At 40.1% G+C, this 20,217-nt stretch overlaps 1 protein-coding gene across 5 annotated transcripts in view; it reads left to right on the forward strand.

Moving 5' to 3' along the window:
- The first annotated feature begins 1,522 nt into the window (after positions 1-1,522).
- The window catches only part of znf827 (zinc finger protein 827), a 91,075-nt gene continuing 72,380 nt past the window's right edge, over positions 1,523-20,217 (forward strand). For 2 of the 5 annotated variants that reach the window (XR_008724601.1, XM_055646279.1), the window contains exons 1-2: positions 1,523-2,691; positions 17,899-18,915. Coding sequence is in view for 3 of the 5 variants with exons in the window: in XM_055646279.1 (XP_055502254.1) it covers positions 2,646-2,691; positions 17,899-18,915 (1,063 nt within the window). In the remaining 2 variants the exon portion in view is untranslated. The remainder of the gene's footprint in view (positions 2,692-17,898; positions 18,916-20,217) is intronic. The other 3 variants (XR_008724602.1, XM_055646258.1, XM_055646266.1) reach the window with 3 other exon arrangements.

Consider the following 20,217-nt stretch of genomic DNA (forward strand, 5'->3'; position numbering starts at 1 on the left):
GTAAAAGGTCCTACTGAATGGTACAACAGTCACTTGAGGTGAATAGTCTACTCCTACTTCTATTTTTATTACTTATAATAAACTGCAGAGCAAGTTTCCAGAGGTCAGATTCTGAGTTATGAAGAAAAACAGGGGACACGGGGGGAGTCATTTATATTCCATCCCTCTTGAGATCAAAGACAATATACTTTTCATGTTTTTTGATTTTTTTCTGTACTCATGTATTAACTTTTAGTCACTTGTGAATATGGACATCCAAATCACTTGATTCTTCCACAACTGCCAGACCTTTGCTATTAATCAACTCATTCAAAACCCCCAACAGAGTTTTAAATGGTTATTTGCTCTTTTTTTGTGATTGTTGTATATAAATATGAATTTGTGTTTATTTAAGAACTGTGACTGCATTTTAAATAGAATGCATTTGCTGAGGTTACCTGAGGATAACAGAGGATATGAAAAGAGTTCCCATGTAAATTCACGCCTTCTTTGCCTTCTCTAAATTCAGATATAAATCATAACAGCAGAATACTGTGGATTTCGTAAAGTAAGGAACAGGAATATACACAGCAGGCTAACGTGCTTTGTTAGCTGCGTCAAGTTTTATGTTTCATTTTAAATCACAAAACATTTCACAAGACTCCTCAATTGGTCAAAGCTGTTTTACAAATCATTTGTCAAATCATTGCTTTTCCACTTACAAAATAATTTAATAGATAACATTCTTTACCTTTATGCACAGAAACACTTGTTTGTTTCATTTGTATGTAGTCTACAAAAGTAGATAATATTTTCGATATTGATATTTTCATATTCAATAAATATTAATTATAAATTAGGTTGGAAATAATTATGTTTTAAATGATTAAATTTATTACCATTCCCCCCCAGGTTAATGCTGCTTTTGTATGAAAATATACTTAAATCCATTAGCAATGTGACAATATATTTCAAACCTGCAAAACTAACGGAAATTATTTATATTTTATAATGACGTAAAATCAGAAAATGATGGAAATCCATGGCAGCACCTATAAAGAAAGGAACAGTTACTGTTTCTGGGAAAGTTAATGTTGAACCTTCATTTGTTCTGAGAAAATATATTTATTATTCCAAAAGCAAAATGCTGAAAATGTTGGAAATCTGAAAAATAGAAAATGCTGCAAAAACATTCAACAGGGAAGGTTTTGCTCGGGAAGAATACAGAGTAAATGTTTCAGATTCATCAATGTTGCTGAATATATCCAGTGTTTTCTGTTTGTGGTGATATATATTAGTTTTACACGTTCCTGACCTATCTCTCACATCCTGATGATTTTGGATATACTTTCACGAGAAAGCTCTGATCTTGAAAAAAACAGTGACTAAATATTTAAATATCAAAATCAGAAAATACTTTTCTATCTGTGTCCTGCATATACACATGAAATAAAGAGGTAAATAAAGAACTTTTTTATTTTTGAAGTGGACACACTGCTCAAAATATTGGGGGGGGGGGGGGAAACAAATGAACTATGACATACTTTGGTCAACTGAATATTTTTTCTGGGATGTTTCGTACGCTGAAATTAATCACTTGAAGCTCAACGAAATTGCCTTAGCTTTCAAATGCTGTGGTGGCCGACAAGTTCGTATATATATATTATATATATTTATCTTTAGAAGTTGATTTTTTTTTACAGAGTGAACCGTGGAGGTCTGAACACAATCTTAAGATTCAGTTTCAAGAACTGAAACGATGAACCAAATCGCAAACTTCTTCCAAACACAAAGGTGTTATTTTTTTTTTTACACAAAATTGTATATATCAAGATACATTGTAACGGGTTCTTCCCCCCAAAGTGAGCAAGTTGCTACAGATGAGTGAGGCTTGATAAGTCTTGTATATTTCAGATTTATATCTGATCACAAACATGAATATCCCTATTCCTCCCCTTGATATATAAAAAAAAGAGAGCGGGGGCACTTTATGAAGCAAACGGAGCCCTTTAAATTTGTAACCATCTCATCTCTTTAATTGCAGATGCAGAATGCAACCAAATAAATGCATTTTTATTTTGCTCCAGTCTTGAAATGGCAAGAAAGGTTTGAAGCTCGTCTCGAATGTTTCCCTGCGAGCCGAGCGGCACCTTTACTTGGCGTCCCTGCACTTGCCCTTTGATCCGTGGATTAGTGTTAGGGTTGGGGCAGTGCTCCTGGTAACAGCGGCAGAGAGAGCCAGCGAGAGAGAGCGAGCCCCTCTCTTACACACGTCCACCCACCCACCCAGCTCACACTCGCCCTCTCACACTCACCGGGGCCACGGGCAGGTGCATCGCGCCCTGAGCCCTGGCACCGGGTGACACACGGACGGACACGGACACGGGCACAGAGAGAGGGGGGAGAGAGCAAACCAACCTTACATGTCACTCACTCTGACTGTGCGCCGTGGAGAAAGGAGAGAAGGAGAGCATTTATTATTATTATTATTTTATTTTTTTTGTTTACCCCCCCCCCCCCTCCTCCCCTCGTTGCCGTTCTGTTCATCTCCTACAACACACGCGGCAACAACAACAACAACAACAAAAAATGATAAGAAAGGAGAGTGTGAAGAGAAAATGATCTAAAAAAAGAGAGAGCGAGAGGAGTTGGGTGGAGGAAGGAAAATGCCCAGGAGAAAGCAGGAGCAGCCGAAGCGACTGCCTTTTTCGCGTAAGTGAGCGGCGGGGGGAGAGGGAGAGGGGGTGAGGCTGACAAAGGCGCCGAGACCGCTTCACCTTTGAACAGGGCGGCCGGGCCGGGCCGGGCCGGAGGGAGGGAGAGGGAGAGAGGCCGCCATGTTGGTGGTGGTGGTGGCGGTGTGTGTGTGGGGGGGGGACGCTCGGGGTGTCCGTCCGTCCGTCCGTCTGCTCCACCGCCCGCCTGGGATCATTCATTCACCCCCCCAGTAATTTATAACCAGGCGGTGAGGCGCTTGTGCAGTTTATTATTAATATTATTATTGTTGGGAGCTGCTGTGGAGTTCATCTCCTTCACCCCCCTCGGGTCACCGATTGAACTGTGTGTGTGGGGGGGTTGTTGTCGCTACTACTCGGGGTTTTTTTTCCCTCCCCCTCCTCTCCCCCAGTGAGTCCAGGGGATAGTTCACTGCGGACGGTGGAGCGGCCCTTGGCCAGGGAGGAGAGGTCAGGCCGCGGCCTCTGCCCCCGGCCCCGGCCCTGGTGTTGGCCCTGTCCCAGCGGGAGCTTCCTCCCTCCCTCACTCCCTCACAACAGCAGCAGCAGCAGCCCCGCACTTTCTCCCACTCCCTGTGTTTATTCCAGCAACAACTTTCAGTCGGACACCGCGGGTGTGATTTAAAAAAAAAAAAAGAATTAAATTATTATTATTTTTTCGCCTCGCCCGAGGGGCCGCCCTAGTTCACGGCTCCGGGTCACAACCGCCCCGGCAGCCGAGTGCCGACATTTTACCTTTTCATTCTAACATTTCATTCACAAGTGTCAAATCTCTCTAGTAAACTCCAGATCTGCAGCACCCTAGCCTCCTTTAATCTGTCGCAAACAGTTCACCGGATCAGATTGTGACCCTTCCTCCAGTGCTGTGCCTCCCCTCCCTGTGTGTCGGTGCATCTATTTACACTGTATACCGTGTCTCGCCCCCCGATAACCATGCCCGCTATCACTACAAGCGCATGTTAAGTTTACTGCTAATCATCTTATGTTGCTCAGTCTGACAAAGTCCTATTTTAATTGGTATAATGGTGAATAAAGGCGCGGAAATAGGCGTGCGTTGCAAACGTGCCTTGTGCATAACATCTGCTCGTGGATTGCTGCTCTGGTTACTGACTGTGCAGTAAAGGTCAACACCACCATTGCACCGCAGACGACAAAGCACACACAGCATTGTGACTGCCTAAAAGCACTTGCCCTTTGTCTATGCAAAACCTATTAAGGGATTTGTTAAATTAATGACATTTATTGATGGAGACGGTGGTCTTAATTGCTGACATTGAGTCGTGTAATAACGGACTCAAATACATGCTAGCAAAATTTGGTATTGATTGTAATTATTTTGCCCCCATCTTAGTAGTCCACAAATGGTTATAGTTTTAAGGTCACCGGTGATTACTAAAAACTTGAATGGCACCAAAGGTGAAAGATGTATTGTTACCAGTAATAGATACTCAGATCTGCGCAGGTAGGATTGAGTATAACATTGATGGCACTCGTTGTCACTTGTTGCATTTTTAGTCCCTTAAATTTAACAGTTTGGCAAAGAATATCTTGACATCTGGAGAATCCTGTTATGATGATACACAGCTATAACTGTATTATTCAACTTTATTGTTTATAAAAGAACTCCATCTATATTGAACTAATATTTTACATATGTGAATACATAGTTCATAAATTTCCATAGGCTTCTAATCTACTGTCATTTAGTTTTGGAGCTTGTGATGATTTAATCAATGTTATCGCAGAAGATTGGAGAATACTTACAGACATTTTAAAGTCATATTACAATGAAGCATGTAGAAATGGAACAGACAAATTGATTTCATCATCATAAACTGTTAGGCAGGGAGGGGATTGGCGAAGGTATTTCATATGACTGATATTCTGGACTCGCCTTCAGTCTGCATTGGTAGGCTCGACCACAAAAGTGAGGTTTATGCATTTGAATTAAGGAAATGATAAGAATCCTCTTTTATGGGCTTAAGGTCAAGTAGTCACCAGATACTTATTATCTGCCACCTGTGTTGGCTAAACAGTCGTGGGATCTGACAAAGTCATCTCGATGCATTTCATTGTCTTCAAGATGAGGCAAAAATCGGAGCAGGGTAAAGAAATTTGAGAATAAGTAATGAAAGAAAGGCACTGAAAGTTAGTGACATAAAATTGAGCAGTGGTAATAAAGTTGAAAATGAACTACCTACAATATCATATTAAATATTTCAGGAAGATGGTAGTTTATGGCTTGTTTATAGATCAATTTTTAACATGGTCAGTGGTGATGTAGGCCTGGTGACCGTAGCAGCACTGGCTCAAAGTTAGTGCTTTACTCTTAGATTTGATTGAATGAGAAAAAACAGTTGGGAGAGAGGTTTGCATTTGTTCAGTTTTGCTTTGCAAATAATGTCCCTTTAGATATGGTAGATATTGATAGCTGACAAACTACTTGTCACTTATTTAGTTTGTGAAGGCCATTCTTATAACTTCCCAGCAGGGTAGCATTATGGCACTACTTGTTGCTCCATGGACTCAGATTTGACCCTGACCTTGGATCTTTGCAATTCGCTTTGTGACCATATGATTTTCCTCGAGGTGCTCTGGTTTCTTTCTGTGCCTAAAATTTACTGGTAGGTTAATTGGTTCTTGTAAATCACCATGTAGCATAGATTAATGGCAATGAAGAATCAAAAAGGCACAAAGTGCTGGAGTAACTCAGAGGGTCAGGCAGCATCTCTAGAGAACATGGATCGGTGACGTTTTGGGTCAGGAGTTTCTTCAGACTGAAACGTTACCTATCCATGTTCTCCAGAGATGCTGCTTAACCCACTAAGTTACTCCAGTGCTCTGTGTGCTTTTGTGTAAACCACTTTCTGCAGTTCCTTGTTTCTACAAGAATCAAAAGGGTGCTGATGGACATATATATTGGAAATAATAAATTGGAGGGGGGGGTGGGGGTGTTGGACAGTATGAAGAGTGGGAATGTGATTCTTGGATTTGTTCCCGTGGGAATTCATATACAGTGATACACTGTTTGCAGAGGTACAGTGTGGGAACAGGCCCTTCGGTCCACGGAGTCTATGCCAACTAGCAATCACCTGAACACTAGTTCTATCCTACACACTAGGGACAATTTACAGAAGCCAATTAATCTACATACCTGCATATCTTTGGAATGTGGAAGAAAACCAGAGCACCCGGGGAAAACCCACATGGTCACAGGGGGAACATACAAACAGCACTTGATGTCAGGGTCGAACCCTGTTTACTGGTGCTGTAAAGCAGCAACTTTACGCCTGTGCCACTGTGCTGCCCAATTTACTTTGTTATTGTTAAAAGTGCAAAAGAATGATAATCACATTTTCAGATTATAATCAATAGCTACTGTAAGCAAGTTAGTATTTTTGTTTGTAATAATTCAACTTTTTAATTAGCAGAAAAGTCATTGTAACAAGTGGCATTGTCACTGATTGTCATCCAATGCTTGGCTAATGCTTGCCTTTATTAAACCCTAAATTGCCACACCACGACTATTGCCAGAAAATATTTAATACATGGAGGTAAATATCTTAGTTATAAAAATAACTAATCTGTTGGCAAAACTTTCTTTTGTCTCAAGATATCCTGATCTGCTTTTTGAGTACATATAGGTGGTGTTCCGATTGTTTCATTTATTCCATCTAAAAACCATACATTTTGTAAAATATTATTTATAAAATGTAGACATTTAAAAATATCCTTTCTTTCTGTTGATTAGAGAATAACATGAAAGAAGATTTAAAATGCACAGTGGTTTCCTTTCAGCTGCTCCGTTGGGTACAATTCCTTCATTAACCTATTCGTTTGGTAGTTGCTATGGAATTGGAAGGTTATTGATTGTCTATGTTCAGGTTATATGAGAGGATAGGCTGAGCGATGCATACTGATCCACAGTAATTATAAACGGGCAGGCTCTTCAGTTTTGTTACCAGAATCTGTAACACTGAATAATGCCAATAATCAATAATTGCCCTATTTTTTCCCCATTACAGATCTCACTGTTCCTTTGTCATATTTCTTTCATTACCCTTCCTTACTTAGCTGATTGTATGGTGCTTCGTTTCTATGCCTTGCTGTTGTGTTTTCCATGTTATTTAACAATTGAGATATCACAATTGAGCCTGACCTTATCCTCGTATGACATCTTGTGTGCAGGTTTAAAGAAAAGATTGCAAATCACAATAACAATTCAAGAACAGGGATATTTTATTCTACCTTGACTTGGGTTATCTGTAACATTCTGGTCTTGTTCAACCAAGATGAGCAAAGTTTGAGATTGAGCCTTCACCTTATTTGGCATCTCTGTGCTCCTTTGAAGAACAATAGAGAATTGATAGTGTTTAAGAAGGAACTGCAGATGCTGGAGAATCGAAGGTACACAAAAAAGCTGGAGAAACTCAGCGGGTGCAGCAGCATCTATGGAGCAAAGGAAATAGGCAACGTTTCAGGCCAAAACCCTTCTTCAGACTTCTTCAGAGAATTGATGGTGCTTTTTACACTTATTACACATTCTATTTTTTTGTGTGCATGGTGTGCACTGGGATTCATTCTTTGAAGCTGCTGGGCTATGCCTTTCTGTAAATTATTATAGTCAGTCTGATTCCCATTTTTTATTTCACAAATGCTGCGTGGACAGATCAGCGATACTGTGAGAAACGTGTAGTGCTATAATCTTTTCTGATGGGTTAGTTTCTGCTTTAGAAAATACACTGGAAGCCAACTACAGTTGATCAAAGTTGATCATCAAACGTAGCAAACCTTTGTGTGATCTTGGGTCTACCAAGAACTTACTGGTATACTTTCGTCTAGTCACTCCTTTTAGGTCGTTATTCCTAATATAGTCACATCTTCTGATCTCAGCCCCTTTCCGCAAAGACTTCCCTCTGCAACTGGTTAGAGAATAACATGGTTAACTCGTCCCTTTCCACCCTAAACCATACCCTCCCTAAGTACCTTCTCCTGCAAATGAAGGAGATGCAGCACCTGTCGTATACCACCTTGCTTGATGCTGTCCAAGGACCCCGACAGTCCTTTCAGGTTAGCCTGAGGTTCACTAGTACCTCCTCCAACCTCATCTACTGTATCCACTGTTCCAATAGACAATAGGTGCAGGAGTGGGCCATTTGGCCCTTCGAGTCACCACTGCCATTCACTGTGATCATGGATGATCATCCACAGTCAGTACCCCATTCCTATTTTCTCCCCATATCCCTTGACTCTGCTATCTTTAAGAGTTCTATCTAACTCTCCCTCTTGAAAGCATCCAGAGAATTGGCCTCCACTGCTTTCTGAGGCAGAGAATTCCACAGATTCACAACTCTCTGGGTGAATTTTCTTTCCTCATCTCCGTTCTAAATGGCCTACCCCTTATTCTTAAACTGTTGCCCCTGGTTCTGGACTCCCTCAACATCGGGAACATGTTTCCTGTCTCTAGCGTGTCCAATCCCTTAATAATCTTATGTTTCAATAAGACATCTTCTCATCCTTCTAAATTCCAGTGTATACAAGCCCAGTCCCTCCATTCTTTTAATATATGACAGTCCCGCCATCCCGGGAATTAACCAGGGGATTCCAGGGGTGGAATCCTCTATATTGGCGAGACCAAGTGCACACTGGGCAATCATTTCACAGAACACCTTCGCTCAGTCTGCCTTGGCCTTTGTGATCTGGTTTCCAAGCATTTTAACTCCCATTCCCATACCCCTAATGACCTGTCTGTCCTAGGCCTCCTCCATTGTCAGAGTGAGGCCAAACGTAAATTGGAGGAACAGCACCTCATATTTCGCTTGGGCAACCTACAACCCAGCGGTATGAATATTGATTTCAAGTAACCCTCGCATCCTCTCTTTCTCTCTGCCCCTCCCCCACCATAGTTGTTGTACTAGTTGTATCATCCTGTGGAGTTTCACTGTTTGTATATCCCGTTATCATCTATCCCGCAGGCAACAATACACCATTGTGGGCTCCGTCTTGATCATCGTCGCTTTTTATATATCTTTTAATCATTTGTTCCATGTACCTCCTACTCTCGTTTCCCTTTCCCCTGACTCTGTGTGAAGTGTCCCGACCTGAAACGTCATGTATTCCTTTTTGTCAGAGATGCTGCCTGACTCGTTGAGTTACTCCAGCTTTTTGTGTCTATCTATAGTTAAGTGTTTACTTACTTAACGGGATTGCGTGTGAAATATTTGTATGTTTTATTTAACAATGCTTCTTTACAAACATTTTGAACATAATCTTATTCAGGGATGTTAATTCCTTAGTTATTATCAAAATCAAGTGCCATTCAAGGCTAGGAAAAACTGGAAAATCAATATTGCAGCAATTGATATAATTACTGTTGGCCCAATTAAGATACAATTCAAAACATAATTTCACTACCAATTCTTAATAAATGAAATTGATTTTACCTGTAAGACTAGACATATATTTTGAATTGTTTCCTTAATTATCTACTTTGAATCTAAATTCAAAGGGAGATAGATGGACATTTGACATTATAATGCTGTGAAATGTTTACACAGAAGAGAGTTTTATCATTGGTTACTTGAAAAAATGTACTACCATGAATCTTTATGCAGAATTGACATCTAGGCAGATTTTAAAATATTTTTAATAAGATAGGAGAAAAAAACTGCTTCCATTGATATGAACCATAACTTCGAACTTAAGAGTTAAGATATTCAGGAGTGATATGAGAAAGTACTTCTTCATTCCATGGTTCGATTCTACTTTATTGTAATGTGTATCTAAGTCCAATGAAATGCTTTTTGCTTTGCGTTCAGTTCCTTGACAATCTTAGTATAAATTAGGCACAATCATACTGAGAATAAAAGTGTAAGGTACAGATCACACTGAGTCAGTAGGGAAATGTCACTGCGTTTTAGATGCTATCCTGTGCCCTTCAAGTCCATTTTTTTTTTAAAGTGTCAGTCTTAACTTGGTCATAAAATTATAAAGGGCCAATGTCCTGGCAGTGACATTGAAGTTGAAGTTGCACTGGTCGTCCTGGTCAGACAAAGTATCAATGTCCTCTATAGGTGCTCCACCACTCTGTGCCACTGCATGGATAATGAACATTTTACAAACTTTTAGTATGGTTAAAGTTAAATAATTTGAAGATTTCCATTGCAGGGTTATGGATATAATGTTGTGGAACCAAAGCAAATGTGTTGAGTTCGTTACTAAACAGCCTTGAATTAATTCCTAGTTTTTAATTGGGTTAAAATTAGAAGACAGGTGAGGGATATGATTAGTATACAGTGTTGTAAAAGGTGAACTAGTATTGCAGCTAAATTGACAAATTATACTGTAAATTTAGCGTTAGTTATAAATTATAAATGAGAAGTGTTGCATTTGTAGAATGGTGAACATCCTAAATATTTGTGGTGGTCGTACTTGTATTTAGCTTGCTTTGGTTCTTCCAATAGCTGGAATGTAGGAAAATTGCAAATATTATAATGAATGGATCACATAGTTAATGGAGGTGAACTAAAGCTGAAAGATGCAACACATAGCGGCCAAGTAAATACAAGCAGAGCCAAATAGAACTGTGCAAGACAACAACTGAATCATAATGCTGGGGAAATATTGTGTGGATTTCTAACCTGTAGAATATCAGCAGTTTCCCTGTGAAATCTGCCTCTGAACCTGCATCAGGTTATACTGAGCACAGGCTTTGCAACTCTCTCCATTTTCATGGAGGAGAAAGGCTGAGGGAGAGAGTAAGCTTAAGGTCATTTACATTTTCAAAAATTAAATTAGCCAAAGCAGTGTTTAAATTATTTTTACTGTTATTTACAATATTTAGCCTGTTTGCACTTTTGCTCCTTCTGATGTGTAAGGATGGCTTAGCCAGCTGTCAATGCATTTTTGTGGGATTTACAGCTGGAGGGGTGTGCACTACATAGCTCTTACTGATCATGTCTGAGCTGCTTTTTGGATCGTATTGCGTCTAGAAGATCTGCTTAGTGTTACTACTCGAGGCCATTGAGTCCAGATGGTTAGAGAGTACCCTAGCAAAAAGTGATCTTGAGTTTTTATGTCTTCTTAGAAGAGTACTCCCGTGTTAGTGTAGGGTGACTGAAAAATTAAATTGATAAGTTCAGGAAGCTCGGGATTACACTTGCAATTAAAGAATGGTATCCTGCAAAATTTCTGTTTTATCTCCTAATGTGAGAATTCATATGGTGAGTAGTACATAGAGTAAAAGTAAAATGGCTTGGGAAGAAAAAAGTTTTGGACAGTGGAACTTTGGAGATGAAATGACAACTCTTGTATCTCTTGGTGTATTTTCTGCAGAGGTACTTCCAACCTGGCATCAAATCAAGCAATGTTACCCACCTTTCTGTTATGAAAAAAAGTGGTTGGTGGCGCCGCGAGCGGCAGCCTCGTCAGCTGCTCGTGTGTTTTTTTGACTATTTTTGTTATTTTTAGTGTGTCTAAATGTATGTATTAATGTTTCTCGATGGTATGTCTGGTGTGGGGGGGGGGGGTAGTTTTCAGTCACTTACCTCGACGGAGATGCGACTTTTTGCGGTGTCGTATCTTATAGAAACATAGAAAATAGGTGCAGGAGTAGGCCATTCAGCCCTTCGAGCCTGCACCGCCATTCAATATGATCATGGCTGATCATCCAACTCAGTAGCCTTCTCTCCATACCCCCTGATCCCATTAGCCACAAGGGCCACATCTAACTCCCTCTTAAATATAGCCAATGAACTGGCCTCAACTACCCTTCTGCGGCAGAGAGTTCCAGAGATTCACCACTCTCTGTGTGAATTTTTTTTTTCTCATCTCGGTCCTAAAAGATTTCCCCCTTATCCTTAAACTGTGACCCCTTGTTCTGGACTTCCCCAACATTGGGAACAATCTTCCTGCATCTAGCCTGTTCAACCCCTTAAGAATTTTGTAAGTTTCTATAAGATCCCCCCTCAATCTTCTAAATTCTAGTGAGTACAAGCCGAGTCTATCCAGTCATTCTTCATATGAAAGTCCTGACACCCTAGGAATCGGTCTGGTGAACCTTCTCTGTACTCCCTCTATGGCAAGAATGTCTTTCCTCAGATTAGGAGACCAAAACTGTACGCCCCCCCCTTGTGGCCTAACAACTGGATTGGTGCGGCCTTTCCAGACCGGAGACCAGCCCAGAGCTTCAAGCAGCAGGCGCGGCGCGGACTTTAACATCGCAGAACTGCAATCCTTTGCCGAGGATCGCCAGTGTTGGAGCTATGACCGCGGGGCCTGTGGACTTTAACATCGTGAAGCTGCCCGGGGTTTCCGGTAAGAAGCGGCCAATTCGGGAACCCAAAGCTGCGGAGTTCCGATCCGTCCTGACGAGAGGGCCTGAACATCTATGGCGGCGACTGCGGAGGGCTCAAGGCCCCGACCATGGGTGAACAAAGGAGGAAGATGACTGAACGTTATTGTCTTTCATCACAGTGAAGAATGCTGATTCCACTGTGGTGGATGTTTATGTTAAATTCTATTGTGTATTAAGTTTTTACTTGTATGGCTGTACCTTAATTGGCGCATGTCACAATAAATGTATACTTGAACTTGCTATATTTGATCATTTCACTGCCTTCTTTTCCTGCTCACTGGTCAGCTGCAGGCCTTTAAGAATCATATCAAATTATATTTCTTTATTTTTTAATTCCATGTTTTGTTCATTATTCAAATCAGGCAATGGCCTGCGTGCATCATATACCTTAAAATTGGGACTTTACCGGTCAATTCAATCCCATCATTGGGAACAAACAGCCACAGAAAACTAACTAGTAGTGTGGATTCATGCACTGATCAGCTTAGTCTCATCGTCGGGAATAAACATCCACAGAAAACTAATAGTGTGGATTCAATTCGCTTTTTTATCATTACCTAAGCACCTCTTTGTATCTACTGCCACGTGTCTTTACGTTTTCGCATTCTAACATTTTTGTATAACTTTTTATGTGGTTAAATGGAAAGAAACTTCCAACACATTTATTTAATACTAGACCAAGTGCAGACCGTGCTCCCCCAATATTCCACCACTCACCCGTTCCCCCAACGCAAACCGTTCCCCAATGCAATATTGCATTACTAACCCGTAGCCCCCACGGGAGGAGTGGTCCTCCAACTGAACCCGTTCCCGGACGTAAGATTCCAGCACTCCCCTGCCTTCCTCAGCACTGGATTTAATAAAAAAATTCCAATTGCACTTCCTCTACCTGCCGCAGCAGTTCCAATTACAATACCAATTGACCCTGCCCCTCCTGTGAAGCACTTGCTGTGGTATCCCATTGAGGTGAAAAGTTCAGAGTTTTCCTGTCTTGCAACTTTGTGTTGGTGTTGAAAGCTGGCTGTAAGGATTTTAAGAGTAGAAATCTTGTTAAAGTTGGCATTTTTAATGCTTTGAAATATAGCATAATCACTGGAAGCTGCTGGAAAAAAGCTCTCTGTGAGAAGCTGCGGTTACGTACGTCCCATTGTGATGTCATTGATGGCACTCGGCAGCTTGAGAGCCCAATGTGATGGTGCAATGTGAGTGGCATTGTGACATCATCATTGGAAGCTGTTGGAAAAATGTTCTACGAGAAGCTGCGGTTACCGTTGGCAATGTCCCATTGTGGTGTCATTTGTAAATGAGATCCATTGTGATTGGACGTCTGTGAGATGGCATTGTGACATCACTGGAAGCTGCTGGAAAAAGGCTCTCTGTGAGAAGTGTTTTTTTTTTGTTTTTTTTAAAAACTTTAATCATGAATAACTTGAGAAATATAGAATGAAATCTTAAGTGAAGCTGAGTACGATGTGGTCGGGAAAACTGAGTTAGAATATGTAAAAATTTAAGCGCTAATGTGTAGCGTTTTGAGGAAGTTACAAAACATACAAACACACATACAACACACAAGCTAATACTTTTATAGGTATGTATAGAATAGATAGATGGCAATAAATTAAACTCAGATGTTTAGCAGTAAATATTATGCAGATTCAATGGATGTGAAGTTCTTGGACCCAATGTACATAGATGAACTAATTTGTCTATGGTCAGTTACTTAAATAGGCAGATAGACTAACCACATGAAGTCATGGAAGACTGGGTAAACACAATTTCCAGAGTACAGGTAGTTCTGTTATAGGTCTGAAGAAGGGGTTCGGCCCGAAACGCTGCCTATTTCCTTTGCTCCATAGATGCTGCCTCACCCGCTGAGTTTCTCCAGCATTTTTGTCTACCTTCGATTTTTCAGCATCTGCAGTTCCCTCTTGAACATCTGTTATAACGCGATAGTTGTGTTCTAAGGGAAACATTACGATATAGAAAGTCGCTTTAGAAAAACAATTGTGTCTATGGGGAATTTGTGTTTAGTTTATTATCACATGTACCGGGGGTAACTGACATTTTTTTGTTGCGTTGTGTGCTGAGGGAAAAGGGACTAGCATGTTTTAGACTCCCAATAACAATGCTTTGTTTCCCCTGGGGAGGTTTTGACAATAAAGAGATTTTTAATAGCTATAAGTTTACTTTTGTTACTTACTGCATGGTAGAAATATTAAAAGCTGGGTGTTACATTGTTTAATAGAGTATTGGTGCACAAGTGTCAGTAGAAGGGATTGCTTGTCAATTTCATTCATCTAAATATTGTAGTACGGTTACATGGAAACTTTTTTTCCCCTAGACTGTATTTTTCCCAAGATGGCTTTTTCTCTGCTAATCAGTTTCCAGAGTAATTTTTAAATGGATCTCGAGTTCCCAAACAAAATCGGAAAATTTACCCATTTCAGCCCATGTAATATCTACCTATAGTTTACAGGGATGGGATGGACACATTTACCAAATGTTAATATTTATGGAACATAAATTCTTGAACGTACAAAATGCATTGCAAACCTTTGTATAGAACTGCCCTTGCAAAGACCTTTGAGACTAAAACTAATATTATGCATATGCTGTTAATTTGATATAAAATGCAAAATCCTGGAAATGTTCAGGAAGTTAGGTGACATTTAGAGCCCTGTCCCACGGTACGAGTTCATTCCAAGAGTTCTCCCGAATAAGTCCAGATTCGAACTCAGAGATTTACGGTAATGGCCACTCGTCGGTACTCGGCAAAGATCCTAAAGCGGAGCAAGATAGACCACTTCTGCTAAATGCAATGGGCTGACGTGTAGTACGCAACGGAACGGAACGTGGGCCTTTTTTTCATCCATTTAACCGGACCCGACCCGACTTGCAGTGTAGCCAATGTTGAGGGGGAACAGTTTGTGTTAATAAATTTAAATTCTGAAAACGGGGAGAAGATTTTGACCAAATGACTTTTATTTTTACGAGGATGTTTCCGTAACTGGCTTCCGTCTCCGCACTATTATCCTATGGGACTTTTGGTGGGGAGACGGAAGCCGGATACGGAAATGGGGCCTTAAATTACCCATGAATCTGCCCATGACCGAACTACGTCTTTTTCGTCGAGTGGACTATCTTGCTCGCTATAGGATCTTTGGTACTCGGGGCTCCCGTGGACATTTTTCAACATGTTGAAAAATCTTTACGAGTCTTCCCGTGCATACCTGCTGTTAGCGAGTCTTCCCGAGTACCTGCCGTTAGCGTTACGAGCCACTAAGAGACGTCCCCGAGCTCCGACATGCCTGCTACGTTCATTCTCCGTGCTTACCACGAGTTTGATTTTTTTTTTAAAACTCGGGAGAGCTCTTGGAATGAACTCGCACTGTGGGACAGGGCTATCACAAAGAGAGAAGCAAAGTTAATGTTTCATGTTAACGTCCTTTCATCAGTTCTGTTTTATTTCTGAAGAAGAATGCCTGACAGTATGAACAGCATAGAAACCTTAAACTATAGGCATGTTTACAAGTTAATCTAGGTTTGAGCAAATCACCAGCTAACACTGCCTGAAAGGATGGTAGTAGCATATTCTTTGAAGAGGGAATTGGATATATATTCAAAAGGCTGAGCGGAAAGAAGTGAGACTTAATGAATCTTTTCACAAGTCAGTAGTCATCCAGTGACTAATGGGTTGCCTTCTGTCCTACAAGTTTAGATCTCTTCTCTTATGTTAATATATTTTTTAAGCATAACAAAGAAATGTGAAAGTACCAAACTACAGCCAATAGGGTAGCAGTTTACTCATTTAGTAGTACTGATGGGTATTATAAAGCAGAATCTGGAGCACGTGGGTGAGACGTGCATAAATAGCTGTGATAGATGTAATAGAATCCTTCCACTGTAAGTATGTAAATCAAAATGGTAACAGGTTCCATTTGTCAGGAAAAAGAGCAAGTGGGTAGATTTTCTTTAAAATCTTTGCAAACGTCCACGCAATTCATTGGTGCAAGATCACCATGTGTAAGTATCGCATTTGACGACACCGATGTACTCTTGGCAGTTAATTGATTTGAACTCGGCAAAAAGAGGTCTTCGGAAACACGAGGAACTGCAGATGCTGAAATCGTGAACAAAATACAAAGTACCTACATTCTATCTGAAGATTGACCCGACCCAAAATGTCTATTTCTCTGCACAGACGCTTCCTGACCAGCTGGGTTCCCAGCAGTTTGTATGTTGATGAAAAAGTTTCTGTTGTCCTTGTCAGGGACCAATAGTTGAGGGTGATGCTTTGTGTGCAGATAATCAGCATTGTGCTACTTATTAAGGTTCTTACATGCTCACCTTCATACTATACCACTGATAATAAAACCTCTTTTGATTGAGTTGTGAGAAAGCATCTAATAATAGTCAGTAAGGCATTTTGTATTTTAGTAGTGACCTCTACCTGCTTGCAGAAAGAGGAACCTATATGTACCAATTGTTTAAACATCTGAGCTCTGGCTAGTAACACAATATTGCTGTTGCCATTTCCTATCTGAGGGAGATGTGAAAATATGGTTTGCTCTATGACGTGTGGTTTAAAAAGCTCTATTTTCCATTAGAAAATCACTTTTGTGGGAGTTCGGAATCATGGGTTTTGCTGCTGCCTATCCAAAGGCAGCTGTGATCATTGTTCTTTCATGGGAAGAGAATAATGAGTTTGTGTTTGTGATATTTATGAAGAGATCAAAAGGGCAATTGCATAAACTGATCTTATTTTAGCTATTAAACAGAGATATGGAGAAGTGACCATTAATGGATTTGATTTTTCTATAAATATGCAACATTTTCAATTCTTCTCGAGCCATTATTAAAGATGTACTTGTTTTCAATTTTGCCCATCAGCATGAAAATAAGATTTTGAACATTACCAATGCACTGTCATTATCTTAACTAATACAGAAATGTCCATTGTATTCCTTCAATTACAAGTGAGTACTGTGCTTTATGCTTGGCTTTAGCAATTTTTTTCCGTTTCACCTTGCAAACATTAATATATTGCTAGAGCCCAGCTGTTTGGAAATGTATTATCTTTTGGGATAAAAGAAGCCCGTTTGGTACAATGTGCCTGACTAACTTTTGTAAAAATTATGCATTTAGTTCCATTTCTTTCCACTTAGCCATTTTTTTGAGTATATATCCAAATCACTCTTCAAAGAATCTACTTCCACAACCCTTTCAGATATAGTATTCTTAATCATAACACTCGGTGTAAAATAAATTATTCATCTTCCCCTTGGTTCTTTTTGTCAGTTATCCGTGTCCTCTGGTTACAAATCTTTCAGTCACTAGAAATTGTATCTCCTTATTTACCCTTACTCAAAACCCTTTCATAATTTTGAACACCTTTATTTACCCTTTTCTTGACTGAAATTGTAAATACCTGGATCAATCTATTAGCTCCCCCTCTTTTGACCGCAATACCTGAGTAAAGGTGGTCAGAATTGGGCATGTTACTCTAGCTGAGGGTCTCATCATTGTCGGATGTTGGGATGTTTCTTTTCAAATAGGTTTGAGTAAAGGTGAAAGCCAAATAAAGGATGTATATAAAATATGGTAACTAATTGACAACTTAAACAACTTATAAACAAATTGAAGGAATTTAATTTGGCTCTTTAATTTGGGGAATGTATTAAGTTTTAATTTCTCTTGAGGTTTTGGAAAATTAGGCTAATAAATGAGCTTCTAGGAAACTAGCGTATTATTTTGAACAAGAAATTTTAGTTCTTTCAATAAAGTTGCTATATTCTCAGTTTCTGCTAAATTCCCTAATTTCTTTTCAAGATGGAAATGAAGAAGAAACAGGAGAAGAATTGGGTGAAGAAGAGGATTGGTTCGGAAATGCCTCTGAAACTCCTTCTGAAGTCTCCTATCTAGATGCACAAGAGGACCTTAATGCGTCACCTGGGGAAAAGCAGCAAGAACAAGAAACTTCTCCAGATAACTCCTTGGGAAGTACAACTCCCATAAGGAACTCATTGGATTTATTAGTCTCTGAAAATGATCAGGTTGGAGACCACTTGGGAAAACAGGATGCATTATCACCCGTTTCATCATCATCATTGTTACATGAAATGGGATCCCATGCTTTGCACAAACCAATGAGTAGCAATTTGAGACGACTGCTGGAGTCTGGGCCAATCAGCGGCACCTCTGGTCTGGGAGCTAAGGAAAAAGAATGTTGTGTAGATGGTCTTGTTTCGGTTTTGCCTTTGTCACCATCTTCCCCTCATGCACTACAACTAAGTGTTCTTGCTAGGAAGTCAGCTGCTAAGCAGGAACAAAGTAATAATTTTAGTCCAAGTAACAACTTTATGTGGGACCAGGATATTTGGCTGCAAAGTTCATCGTCTTGTAGTTTATCACCTGCTTCAGCCACACAGAAACTTAAAGCAGCTGCAAATGCAGTTCGCCTGGACAAAAGTCTTTCAAGGGTAGAGGAGCCAATGAGATTTAGTCCATACTCATCGCCTTACAGCCCTATACAAAAGCAGTCTGCGAGTTCTGCACTGGCTGCTCTCTCGAAGAAAGTTAGTGAAAGAAGCCAGTCTTCTGCTCAAGATCACAAGCGTCCAGGAAGTTCTTTCCTTTCTCTGGCCTCAATGACCTCATCGGCTGCCCTCTTAAAAGAAGTTGCAGCTAGAGCTGCTGGCAATATGTTGGTTGAGAGAAAAGATCAACTGATCCCAGGAGATACCTTAAGATCTATGGAAGTGAAACAAGAAAAATTAATTCCATCAGCTCCATTGGAATTGCTGTTGCCGGCACCGAAGCAGAAGTCTCTGAAGCCTGTCAATCAAGGTAAGAGTATATTATAGTTAAAACTGGAAAGTGTTTTTGTTTTGATGTCTAGTATTTTAAGACTTTTTTGTGTCTAGCATATTTACTTGTTATTTTGAAGCATTTCTAGATCTCCTAATGGACTATTTATCTGAACTGCAGATGCTAAAGATGGAGAGGGATCTGCATTGAAAGTATTCAGAGGTCCCCAACAAGTGTATTTTGAAGGGAATACTTTTATTTTTAAAGTGAGCTATCTGCATTTGTGTCAGAGCCTGGACAGTGAATGTCATTTTCTGTTGGATAGTGGGGTGCTGCATGGTCATGTTTGCACTCTTTATAGATGCTGACAAAATCCAATAGAAATTTGGGCTAGCATTATTGGCAGATTCTAAATCTGTTATTTTTTATGCCATTTCAGGACTTTGTTTGTTCAATATCCATTTTGAATAAATTAGTTTCATACACTTTTCATTTGGTATACCAAATAAAACGTTAACAACCTTTGCCATAAACTCAGTATGCACCAGTTTTATTCCTCATTATTTTGAGCTGAATCAGTGTTGCAGAACATCATGTTTGACCCCAAGTTTCTAAGCTCAGTTGGAGAAATGTCCGAATAGTCCTTATCTACCATTTTCTCAGCCCAGCTGCCACTGAAACCTTAATTCAACATGCTAAGATTTAACTAATCTAGTATTCAAGCAGTTAGTCTTCAATTATGTTTAATTTTCAACTAACATTGCTGCCTGTCTCCATTTTGCCTATGTCTCTGGTTGATTTACAAACAGAAAATAGTGCAAATACTCAGCAAGCCAGGCAGCAGCTGTGGAAAGAGATGCAGTTAAATGTTCAGGTCTAAGACTCTTCATTAGAATTGGCAAAGTTGGGAAAACATGTTTGTTTTCAGTTGCAGAGAGGCTGGGTCAGGAATGGATAAAACCTAGGGAATATCTTTATTAGGGTGAGGCCAGGTTTGCCCAAGTTAACACGCTGTTTATGCAGTTGTTTGCTCAACATATAAAAAAGATAGTTGCAGACGGTAGGGGAACTTATTAAAGATGCTAAATGCAGGTCCGAGATGTTGCTGAAACCCAAGGCCAAAAGGATAATGCTGGAAATATCGAGCAGATCAGATAGTGTTTGTGGAGAGAGGAAAATCTTGTTAATATTACAAATGGATAGTTAGCAGAGCTAGTGGGTTCACTTGCAGACAGGAAAAGGCAATTATATAACATTGTTGAATTTCATGTTCACGGAGGCTGCAGTGTGCCTCGCCAGAAGTCGCTGATTCGTTTTGGCTCATTTATCTCCTTTTTTTTT

This window comes from Leucoraja erinacea, chromosome 1 (genome assembly GCF_028641065.1).
Source record: "Leucoraja erinacea ecotype New England chromosome 1, Leri_hhj_1, whole genome shotgun sequence".
NCBI classification, from domain to species: domain Eukaryota; kingdom Metazoa; phylum Chordata; class Chondrichthyes; order Rajiformes; family Rajidae; genus Leucoraja; species Leucoraja erinaceus.